Here is a 13,566-nt window from a genome sequence, read left to right as displayed (position 1 = left end):
CTTCACACATACATGCATACATAGATATATACATATGTACATACATAAGCACATACATACAAGCGAACAAACATTTGTGTGTACATACACAAATGCGCGCGCGCGCGCACACACGCACACATACCTGCTTCCAATGATGGATAACAAAACTAGAAAACAATAGCAGTCTACGCAGTACAATCGGACATTCAGATAAAAGTGAATGGCGACTTTACTGCACATATTTTAGGAAACAGAATGGCCACCTATTTTCTTGGGTCGACTTGGTCAGCTGGGGCGAGGTAGGCAAAGAAAATGACTATCTAATGCACACTTTGTAAGATCAATATATAAACGGAATGTACGGCGGGGAGCTAGCAGAATCGTTAAGTACGCCGGGGAAAATGCTTAGCGGTATTTCGTCCGTTTTTACGTTTTAAGTTACCAACAAAAGAAAAGAAAACGAAAACAATTTATTTATGTAAACTTTATTTCATTATAAATGAGCTATTTCGATATTTTAAAATGGTTCAACCATTTCATAAAACCACTGAAAACTTTTATACAGTCAAGTTAACGTTTAGACCCAGGTCAACCCCGATTGAGTGAGTGGACCTGCGATCAAATGTATTTCAACCGTGACCATCTCGTCTTATCTGTCTTTTTCCTATGTGTAGGAAATCCAGGATTACATTATCAATCAAATGTATCTTTTTTCTAAGAGAGGAAGATGTGATTTGAGGGAGATTTGACTGTCATTCCTAACAAGATATCGGTCACCACATAAAGACTCTAACGCTGGATTTGTAATGAAACCGATAAAATCCCGTTTCCTCACAAATACTTGCAACTCTGCTGCCACCATTACCAAACGATATTACATCGTACTTAATATTTGACCTGACTTAAAGCTGAGTCATGCTTGAAATGGAGTAAAACGGAGTGTATTGCTGATAGGATAGCAAACCATAGCAGTTGCATGGCGGTTGACTTGACGGTTGTAAATATTTTAATAAATTATCAGCGGGAAACAAATCTTTCGCCATATCCATAGTTTCTCGGCATTTGTCACGCTTAGATTTGGTCCTTCGGTTTTGAAACCATACTTTCACCTGTAATTAAAAATATAATTTTTTTTCTTTAAGTTGATACTCATAACTAAATTAAAAAAAAAAAATACTAAACCAAAGAAAAAATATGAAAGAAATAAGAAACAAGTTTAAAAAACACAAAAAAGAAATATCTGAATCGGTGACTTGACTAGCAAGTAACTTTGTCTGATAGCAAATTGCTGTGCGATTAAGTCAGTGACCTGGCAGGTCAATTGTAAAGACTCTATTCAGATGAAGCCATTAGTATTCTTGTTAACACACAAATAAAGGATATTTATCCTCCAGTGCAGTGTTGAGCACTCAATGTCACTGCTCCATATTAATGTGTACATATACGCATATATATATGTATATATATATATATATATATATATATATATATACGATGGGATTCTTTCAGTTTCCGTTGACAAGGCTTTGTTGGGCCCGATGCTGAAGGTGTCACCCTAGTGGAACTGCACCAGAGACCATATGGTTGGAAAGCAAGCTTCTTATTTCTTTATTGCCCACAAGGGGCTAAACATAGAGGGGACAAACAAGGACAGACAAACTGAATAAGTCGATTATATTGACCCCAGTGCGTAACTGGTACTTATTTAATTGACCCCGAAAGGCTGAAAGGCAAAGTCGACCTCGGCGGAATTTGAACTCAGAACGTAAAGACAGACGAAATATTGCTAAGCATTTCGCCCGGCGTGCTAACGTTTCTGCCAGCTCGCCGCCTTCATACATACATACATACATACATACATACACACACACACACACACACACACACATACACACACACGCATGCATACACATACATGCGTACATACATACGTACATACACACACATACATGCATACATACACACACATACATACACACACACGCGCGCATACATACATACACTGATACACACATACATACACACACATAAATAAACTCACATACATACGTACATGCATACATACATACATACATACACACACACGCATGCATACATATACATACATGCGTACATACATACATACATACACGCACATACATGCATACATACACACACATACATACACACACAGGCGCGCATACATACATACACTGATACACACATACATACACACACATAAATAGACTCACATACATACGTACATGCATACATACATACATACATACATACATACACACATACATACACACACACATACACACACACGCATGCATACATACACATACATGCGTACATACGTACATACACACATACATGCATACATACACACACATACATACACACACACGCGCGCATACATACATACACTGATACACACATACATACACACACATAAATAGACTCACATACATACGTACATGCATACATACATACATACATACATACATACACACACACATACACACACACGCATGCATAAATACACATACATGCGTACATACATACGTACATACACACACATACATGCATACATACACACACATAAATAGACTCACATACATACGTACATACATACATACATACATACATACATACATACATACATACATACATACGTACATGCATACATATATGAAACGAAAATGAGTTGTGCGTTATATCTTAGAATGGCTACTGGTGCGTATTTAAATAACAAAGTCAAATAAAGTTATATTTTAAATAACATACAAAATAAATTCTTAATTTATTAAAATTATGTTCGCTTCCAAAAAAAAAGTATTCGAATCGTTTAGTAGTAAATTTTTACCTGCTTCTAATATGAAAGGAAAATATTATCAAGAGCCAAAAATTCTAAAAAAAAAAAAAAAAAAGCAAAAACAAAAACAATGCATGCCATTAAGGAAAAGCCAGTCAATTGTCAAAAAACAAGCGAACAGCTATGGTCACATGTTTCTGTCACAATAGACATCATCAGTGTATACGTAGATTTAGAAGTATAATAGCTTACTTGTGTTTCTGTCAGACAAAGACGTTTCGCAAGTTGAGATCTCTCTTTGCCAACCATATATTGTTTTCGTTGGAACTCTTCTTCCAGGAAATACAGCTGTTCTTTAGAAAAAGTAGTTCGAGATCTTTTAGGCCGGTCCAGGTCGAGTGCTTTAGGGAAGACGAGTTCTCGTATTACACCATTGGCGTCTGCAAGGAAGAGAAGGTGTTTATTTATTCATTTATTTCTTTAGAGTTATTTAGATTGCAATTGTTAGAAAATGGCGTCGTCGATATGGCGTGGTATAGTTTGCATATAGCGGCTGATCATTCTCAATTCGGAAAAGAAGTATAAAATGGATTGATAAGTATATAGCAATATGGAGAGTATCATTAAATAGAATATATTTCATTCAGTTTTTGTTGCAGCGTTGTGACTCATGTAGCCCAGTGACTCTGAGAGCTATGCCTCATCGGCACACGAGCTCCTGATATTGCCTTCCATGTTGAATAGGTCAAAGGATAGAAGTCAAACTTATATGGACCACCTCTCTCCAGTAGTAAAAATGAGTCTGCGCTGGGCCAACATCCTTACCTAGAAAAACCCCCTGAATTATCAAAACATCGCTAACAGTTCAAAACGAACTAGACCTGGGACAAGAACGCCTTCTGTCAGGGAAATATATAATTACACGGGAAAATGCGAAGATGAAAAGTCATATTCTTAAGTTTATATATATATATGTATATATATATATATATATATATATATATATATATATATATATATATATATATATATATATATATATATATACCGACCATGACGAAGGGAAATAGCCCTGAAACTCGAGTCGCCTTTATATATTTATATTTATATATTTGATCCTTTATATTGAACACTCAATATTTCATCTACATTCAATACTTTCTTTCATGGTGCCATCCATTTTTATTTTATTTTATTTTATTTCATATTATATATTGTATATTATATTATATATTGTATATTCCATATTCTATACCCCACATTGGTTCTGCAGGAATATAAATAAAACATAAAAAAACAGACAGTGTTGGAACTCTTTTAAACAAAATAATATATTCCTCTATACACAATCATACAAAAAAACCACCTTTTTTGTATTTATTTTTACTCGCATATATATATATATATATATATATATATATATATATATATATATATATATATATATATATATATACATATATATATATACATATATATATATATATATATATATATATATATATATATATATATATATATATATATGCATGCATACACACACACACACACACACACACACACACACATATATATATATATATATATATATATACACACACATATATATATATATATATATATATATATATATATATATATATATATATATATATATATATGTATGTAATATGTATGCATATGTATATATATGTGTGCATATATATGTATACATACATAAATACTCACATGTACACAGACAGGCAGATAGATAGATAGCTAAAGACACAGACAGACGGACAGAAATATAGAATGATGAACATATTCACATACATGTACAAACACACAGGCACACACACACACACACACACACACACACACACACACACACACACACACATTTACTTTCTTGTTTAACACGAAATTGTGTAATGTTAAATATATGAGGGCATGTGTGTGTACATGTGTGTGAGGGGGAGCGCATATGTGTTTATCTGTGTATGTGAATGTTTTTTGTGTGTGTGTATGTGTGTGTGTGTGTGTGTGTGTGTGTGTTTGAGTGCGTGTGCACGGAGCATTTCTGTGTGTTCTTCAAAACATGTAACTAATGTTTGTGACTCACGCTGTTGTATTGTCACAATGGCCTGTAACCTCGTTTAGCCTATCAATGCTTAAGCGGTCGGTATATAACAAACAATAACCGTGTAATACACAGACATGCAGGAGGTAAATAGACACCTTTAATTTTCAAAATTTTTGAACTAAGCGTCTTAATATGTTTTCAGCTGTGTAGAATTTACAATGTAGTTATTCTTTTTCATTCCAGGTGCCATTATATTAAACATTTGCAAAGAGGAACCATGCCACGCACTAAAAATTCAGCAGAACTGTCAGATTTTCAAAGAGGTCGTATTGTTGGGTAATCTGAGGCTGGTCTTAGCCAGTGAAAAATTGCCGAAAACCTTCAAATTCCTCTTGCTACTGTTAATAGAATTATAGTGCAATCCAAAAGCCAAGGAAAAGAATCAACAGATTCTCGTCCCGGCCGACCTGGACCCTTGGAAAGGAAGCATTGCTGTTTCAAGAGAATTGTGGAAACGAACCCCGTTCGAAAACGTTTGACATTGCAAAACAGCTAGAAGTTAGTCCAAGAATGTGTGTGACATATCTGCATAAGCTTGGGTATTATGGACGAGCAGCTAGAAGAAAACCTCTCCTTCAACCAATTAATATCATGAAAAGAAAGAAATGGGCTAAGGAGATGTCAGAAAAATCCAGTTCATTTTGGGATAGAATGATTTTCTCAGATGAATCCAGATTTGCATTATTTTCAGACAGTGGACGTGTTTGGGTCTGGAGGCTTCTCAATCAAGAATTTGATTTGAAATGACTCCAACCAACTGTGAAACATGTGGTATCTCTGTAATGGTATGGGGAGCTGTCACCAGCAATGGTCGTTCTGAGCTAATCGAACGTGTTGGAACCATAAACTCTGAAAAATACATCAAAATACTTAAGCAAGGACTACTTCCGATGTATTCACACGATAACAACGAAAAATGAGTTTTTATTCATGGAAGATGTGACTCCATGCCACACAGCGAAAAAGAATCAACAATGGCTGACTGAAAATGGGATCAAAAAGCTTCTTTGGCCGAGCCAATCTCCTGATATGAACCCAATTGAAAATCTTTGGAGAATGCCAGATAGAGCTATACGAAAAACTCGATAGAAACGTAAATCTAAAGATGAATTGTTTCGATTGTTCAATGCCAAAAAGAGTTTCTGAATTAAAAACTGCAGAGGGAATATCAACTAAATACTAAAGTATGTAGTCCTACCTATCGATTACATTTCAATTGTTCGCTTTGCATATTAAATAAAAGATTTTGAAAATTAAAGGTGTCTATTTACTTCCTGCATATCTATGTACAGTGGGGCCCAAGAATAGGTTCACAATTATTCAACTACCTCTTTCGCATTCATATATTAACAATTTAGACCTTAATTATAAAAAAAAAATACGAAACCATTATTTTATTAGTTAATTTAGTTAATTTTGTCGAGCTCCCTTAAGATAGAATTTTAAATGTAATAAAATGTTTTACTACACATTTAAAGTGCCTACGTAATAACTGTAAACCTACTTTTGGGCCATCCTGTATATAAAACTTTTGACCTACTGACATGCAAAATAGACGAACTAACAATCCTTATGTTAGACAGAGCAGTAATGCTTCTTCCACCACCACGCTTTATTATTCATCTCCCCGCTCTCTCTCTGCTGATACTTTGCTTTCTCTCTTCCACACACATACACACAAACACACACGTTCATACCCAGACCTATTGTGTATATTGTATGTATAATCTCTGCTTGTGTGTGAATGTGTGTATATATGTCACTTAGGCATACCGAGACTAATAACCTGGTGAGTGTGTGTGTATATATATACACACACACACACACACACACACACACACACACACACACACACACACACACACACACACACACACACACACACACACACACACACACACACACACACACACACACACACATATATATATATATATATATATATATATATATATACACAGTGGTTAGAGCGCCGAACTTACGACCGTCAAGTTGTGAGTTCGAATTCCGGACCGGACTGCGTGTTATGTTCTTGAGCAAGGCACTTTATTTCACATTGCTCCAGTTTCACTCATCTGTAGAAATGAGTTGTGACGTCACAAGTGCCAAGCTGTATCGGCCCCTTTGCCTTTCCCTTGGATAACACTGGTGGCGTGGAGAGGGGACGCCGGTATACATGGGCGACTGTTGGTCTTCCATAAAACAACCTTGCCTGGATTTGTGCCTAGGAGGGTAACTTTCTAGGTGCAATCCCATGGTGAGTCATGACCGAAGGGGAGAGGGGGGGGTCTCAGCGGTTCGCAACCATTTTTTGCCTATGGATCCCATTTAATTCCTATTTTAATCTTAGGCCACTCCAACATATTGAAAAGATCCTATTATAGTTTTATAATTAGATATTCTTTTCTATTCTAGGCACAAGGTCCGAAATTTTGGGGGAAGGGGTCAATAGATTAGATCGAGCCCAGAACGCAACTGGTACTTAATTTATCGAACCTGAAAGTATGGAAGACAAAGTCGACCGCGGCGGAATTTGAACTCACAACGTAAAGACAGATGAAATACCTATTTCTTTACTGCCCACAAGGGGCTGCACACAGAGGGGACAAACAAGGACAGACAAACGGATTAAGTCGATTATATCGACCCCAGTACGTAACTGGTACTTAATTTATCGACCCCGAAAGGATGAACGGCAAAGTCGACCTCGGCGGAATTTGAACTCAGAACGCAGTGGCAGATGAAATACCGCTAAGCATTTCGCCCGGTGTGCTACCCTTTCTGTCAGCTCGCTGCCTTAAAAAAAAATCCTTTTCTACTATAAGCACAAGGCCTGAAATTTTGGGGAAGGGTTAAGTCGATTATATCGAGCCCAGTACTCAACTGATACTTTGTTTATCGACCCTGAAAGGATGAAAAGAGGGGGTCGGCCGATTAAATCGATCCCAGAACACAACTGGTACTTAAATTATCGACCCCAAAAGCATGAAAGACAAAGTCGACCTCGGCGAAATTTGAACCCAGAACGTAAAGACGGACGAAATGCCGCTAAGCATTTTGCCCGGTCTGCAAACGATTCTGCCAGCTCGCCGCCTTAATGATAAAAATGATAATGATTTCAAACATAGATCTCAGTATATGACTGGTATAATTGGTATTTACTTCAGCAACTCCATCGCAGCGAGCCGGTTGAATCGTTACTGCTCCAAACAAAATGTTTGGTGGCATTTCGTCGTTCTGAGTTCAAACTGCGTTGAGATCGACCTTGCCTTTTATTCTTCCGGGGTCGATAAAATAAGTACCTGTTGGAAACTGGTGTCGGTGCAATTGGCTGGCCTCCTCTCCTAAACTTTGAGGCCTTGCAACAACAGCAGAAAGAGTTATTTATGAAGAGAGCTTGTAGATTAATAAGAATCTTGCACAAAAACCCTAGCGGCATTTCGTCTGACTCATTGTTTTGCGTTCAACTAACACTGGGGACACCTTTTCTGTTTATCCTTTCGGAGGTCAATAAAATAAGGTACCAGCCAAGTACTGGAGTTGATGCAATCGCCTTCCCTTCAAAACTGTTGGTCCTATACCAAAATTAGGGAGAATGTCAGCGACCTCCTCCGGATTAAAGACAAGGTCGACCTCTCTGAGTTTTGAATTTACATAACGGTATCTGTTAAGAAGGTCGGCATATATAAACTTCCTAACACACACACACGCACACACACACACACACACACACACACACACACACACACACACACACACACACACACACACACACACACACACACACACACATACACACACAGAGTATGTATATAATAATAATAATAATAATAATAATAATAATAATAATAATAATAATAATAATAATAATAATAATAATAATAATAATAATGATGATGAAAAGTAAAAAACAAAAGAATGAGGCCTTGATATTAGATAAATAGACGATTATATTCGGAATCTACACCATCTGCACGGTATTTGTAGAACATTTCATTGAAGAATATTCGTTTTTCTGACAGTTAAGGAGAAACAATATGTGGAGGGTTGCCCGTTCTTACATGAATCACAATTTAAATCTTGTTCGTCGAGTTAACATTGTTTTTCTTACAGAGACATACACAACCATGGCTGTGTGGTAAGAATTTTGCTTCCCAACCACATGGTTTCGGGTTCAGTCCCATTGCGTGGTACATTGAACAAGCGTCTTTTACTATAGCCCCGGATCGACCAAAGCCTTGTGATGGATTTGATAGACGGAAACTGCATGGAAGCCTGTTGTATGTATGTATTTGTTTGTTTATCTGTTTGTGTGTGTGTGTGTGTGTTTCTGTGTGTTTATTTTTGTATCTGTTCTCCACCGCTTGACAACCGGTGTAGATTTTTGTTTCCGTCCCCGTAACTTAGCAGTTCGGGGAAAGTGACCGATTGAATAAGAACCAAACTTCAAAAAAGTACCAGGTTCGATTTGTTCGACTACTACCCTTCAAAGCTGTGCTGCAGTCTGACCGCTGTCCAATGACTGGAACAAGTAAAACATAAGAGACTTCTTTCTAATTATCGTACAAAGTCATCAATTTTGAGGGGAAGGGGCCAAATGGATTACAAAAAAAAAATGGAAAAATACCTCAGTATGTGAATGGTACCACATTTTATCGACCCCGAAATGCGTAATCGACCTCGGTGTGATTTGAGCTCAGAACATAGAGAACCAGATGTAATGTCACTTAACATTTTATCCGACGTACCAACGTTTCTGCCAGCAGGTCACATTTGGCTAGTCAATATACTATCACTTATAACATGGAGAAAAAGTCTTGCAACAGATGCTAAAAAACAAAACAAATGCCTCATGATTGTAAGGGAGACAACCGTGTATTAATATGAATTGCTTATCTTTTCTAAGAAATGAGAGTAGTCTCCCTTAGACTCATATCGCGTTGCTCTTTATCAGTGCACACACGCAACGTCAAGTTATCGTGACGTGTAAATTTGTTTATTATTAAGAGCAAAGATCGCGTTTGTTTCTCGTTTCTTTATGGTACAAAATATTTACGTCACCTATGGAAATTTCTGGTAGAATTAATGTAGAGCCTGATATAGGCTTCATTATAAGTGAAAAATATCCATCTATCTGTCTGTCTGTCCGTCTTTCTCTCCGACTGTCTGTTTATATGTATCTATGTATTTGTCTGTCTGTCTACTTATCTACCAGGCTGTCTGTCCATCCGTCCGTCTGTCTCGCTGTCTATCTGTCCATCGTCTGTATCTATGGATGCATACATGTACTGTATATAATTACTACGGAACAGCTTGCTCGTGAAATTAACATGCAAGTGGCTGAGCACTCCACAGACACGTGTACCCTTAACGTAGTTCTCGGAGAAATTCAGCGTGACTCAGAGTGTGACACGGCTGGCCCTTTGAAATACAGGTACAACGGAAACAGGCAATTTAGTCCATGCTTCAGCAATTCTGAGCGTGAAAAATGTTTCCGAAATACAGTTCTATATTTAAGAGATGAGGAATTATGTACATTATTTACATTATTTATATTTGACAGACATTTGTCCTCATCTTGTTTGTTGTTAACACAACGTTTCGGCTGATATACCCTCGAAAGCCTTCATCAGGTGTCTTGGGGAAATTTCAAACCTGGGTTCTCATTCCTAAGGTACTTTTCGACGTTGTTGTTGTTATTATTATTATTATTATTATTATTATTATTATTATTATTATTATTATTATTATTATTATTATTATTATTATTATTACTATTGTTCAGTAGTTTTATTTTTATAACGTGCTTTCACTTCACTACCGAGCGCAGCTCTGTGTGCCTTGGGTATGTGCTGTGGTTTGCTGTGATGCTCTTATGTTTACTGTATTGAAAGTGTTTTGCGTAGGATGTGTGCAGTGCCCAGTAGTGCAATTTTCTGTATGTTATATATATTTGTAAGTCCTGGTGTTTTTGTTATGTATTTGTCTGAATATTTTTATTATACCTAAGGCACCTACTATGATAGGAATTGTTTCTGTTTTTAGATTATTATTATTATTATTATTATTATTATTATTATTATTATTATTATTATTATTGTTGTTCAGTAGTTTTATTTTTATAACGTGCTTTCACTTCACTACCGAGCGCAGCTCTGTGTGCCTTGGGTATGTGCTGTGGTTTGCTGTGGTGCTCTTATGTTTACTGTATTGAAAGTGTTTTGCGTAGAATGTGTGCAGTGCCCAGTAGTGAAATTTTCTGTATGTTATATATATTTGTAAGTCCTGATGTTTTTGTTATGTATTTGTCTGAATATTTTTATTATTATTATTATTATTATTATTATTATTATTATTATTATTATTATTATTATTATTATTATTATTATTATTCAGGTCACTGCCCGGAATCGAACTCGGAATCTTGGGGAAGCCTGCGTTCTATTACCACGGGTATATGGCGTAGTGGTTAAGAGCGAGGGCTACTAACCCCAAGATTCTGAGGTCGATTCCAGACAGTGACCTGAATAATAATAATAATAATAATAATAATAATAATAATAATAATAATAATAATAATAATAATAACAATAATAACATCGAAAAATAGCTTAGGAATGAGGACCCAGGTTCGAAATTTCCCCAAGACACCTGATGAAGCCTGGACGGTATATCGGCCGAAACGTTGTGTTAACAACAAACAAGATGAGGACAAATATCCGCCAAATGTAAATAATGTAAATAATGTTTCCGAAAGTCGTAGATTCTGTGTTGTGTTTTTTAAAAATTTTGTAAGCATGTCCACGAATGTTAGCTGTATGGAATCCAAGAAGATACCCAAGGTTGCTGTTGGAAAGATGGTGGTTAACCTTTATGCATGTATTCTTTTATTCTTTTATTCGTTTATTCTTTTATTTGTTTCAGTCATTTGACTGCGGCCATGCTGGAGCACCGTCTTTAGTCGAACAAATCGACCCCGGGACTTATTCTTTGTAAGCCTAGTACTTATTCTATCGGTTCTATTTTACCGAATCGCTAAGTTAAGGGTACGTAAACACACCAACATCAGTTGTCAAGCGATGGTGGTGGTGGTGGTGGGACAAACACAGACACAAAAAATACACACACACACACACACACACACACACATATATATATATATATATACACGACGGACTTATTTCAGTTTCCGTCTACCAAATCCACTTACAAGGTTTTGGTCGGCCCGATGCTATAGTAGAAGACACCTGACCAAGGTACCACGCAGTGGGACTGAACTCAGAACCATGTGGTTGGGAAACAAGCTTCTTACCACACAGCCACGCCTGCGCCTGTATGTCTGTCTGTATGTATATATGTAAGTATGTATGTATGCATCCTCTAGTTTTTTTGTTTTTTTTTTGTGTATATATATATATATATATATATATATATATATATGTATATATATATACATACATACATACATATATATATATATATATATATATATAAATGTATCTATATATATATATATATATGTATGTATATATATATATATATATATATATATATATATATATATATATATATATATATATATATATATATATATGTATATATCTATCTATATGTGTGTGTGTATATATATATATATATATATATATATATATATATATATATACACACACACCATCATCATCATCATGGGTTGCCCTTCCTAACGCCAGCCTCTCTGAGAGCGTAATAGGTGCTTTTACGTGCCACTGGCAAGGATGCTATTTGTGTGATATCAGGATGCTTTTACGTGCCACCGGCACGGGTGCCAATTTGCATGACACCGGTATCTGCCACGACTACGATTTTGATCGGCTTGATGGGTTTTCTTCTCAAGCACGACATAATGCTAAAGGGCTTGGTCATTGTCTCCGATGATGGCGAGGGAGATGCGCTGGAACAGCCACGCTGACACGTGGGACCCGCACTTGTGGGTGGCTATCTCTGCCTCGATAGCAATGAGCAGGGATGACGTAATCCGGGGGGCTGAGAATGCCGGATGTCCCCACTGTCACAGGCTTCATCACACATTTGTCTGAGAGCGGCCGATGCTTTGACAGTTTGCCCTTCTCAACCTGACGAGTAGGGAACCTGGGCTGATAGCTGAACACGCCATATTGCTACTGGAGGTGTCACAACATGTAACATCTCAGATGAGGGGCCTACCACCGCGAAACAGGAAAATTGTCATACGTCTGGTCTTTTGAGAAAATTGTCATACCCTCTGTTCAGCCCTTCTAGCTCGGGCTAGGTAGGGAAGCCTGCAGCATCTAGGCCATGCTTTATGATCTCATTGAGAACAGGATGGTGTGGAAGACAACCAAGTCTATAATGGCATGACAATGGGTGGAGGCCGAAAGAACCCACAGTAGATCCGCAGCGGCGTTTGCGAGACTCACAAATTCGGAGCCCAAGCTTCAGGAAAACACTGATGCGCAAAGAGTCGCGATCCAACTGATCCAGCTATCCAACTGCTAGTCGAGAATGATGACATTGCATTGAACTAGGCACTGCTGTGGGGCTGGAAGGTCGAGCTGAAACATACCAGACATTGCTGGTCAAGTCAGTGCATCAGCCCGTTCGAGATCATGCTGCATTAGAGATGGCGTCCCATTTGTTTTGGAGGAAT

General features: G+C 37.0%; 1 protein-coding gene across 1 annotated transcript in view; it reads right to left on the bottom strand.

Annotated features, from left to right (window-relative positions):
- Window positions 1-451: 451 nt before the first annotated feature.
- The window catches only part of LOC106882857 (uncharacterized), a 60,734-nt gene continuing 47,619 nt past the window's right edge, over window positions 452-13,566 (bottom strand). Inside the window, exons 2-3 of the mRNA XM_089362295.1 lie at window positions 3,032-3,219; window positions 452-1,091 (exon numbers count right to left, since the gene is read on the bottom strand). Of these exons, the coding sequence (XP_089218421.1) occupies window positions 885-1,091; window positions 3,032-3,219 (395 nt within the window). The 3' untranslated portion in view covers window positions 452-884. The remainder of the gene's footprint in view (window positions 1,092-3,031; window positions 3,220-13,566) is intronic.

This window comes from Octopus bimaculoides, chromosome 14, assembly GCF_046866305.1.
Source record: "Octopus bimaculoides isolate indiv1 chromosome 14, ASM4686630v1, whole genome shotgun sequence".
Classification (NCBI taxonomy): domain Eukaryota; kingdom Metazoa; phylum Mollusca; class Cephalopoda; order Octopoda; family Octopodidae; genus Octopus; species Octopus bimaculoides.
This window is presented reverse-complemented; position numbering and strand designations above follow the sequence as displayed.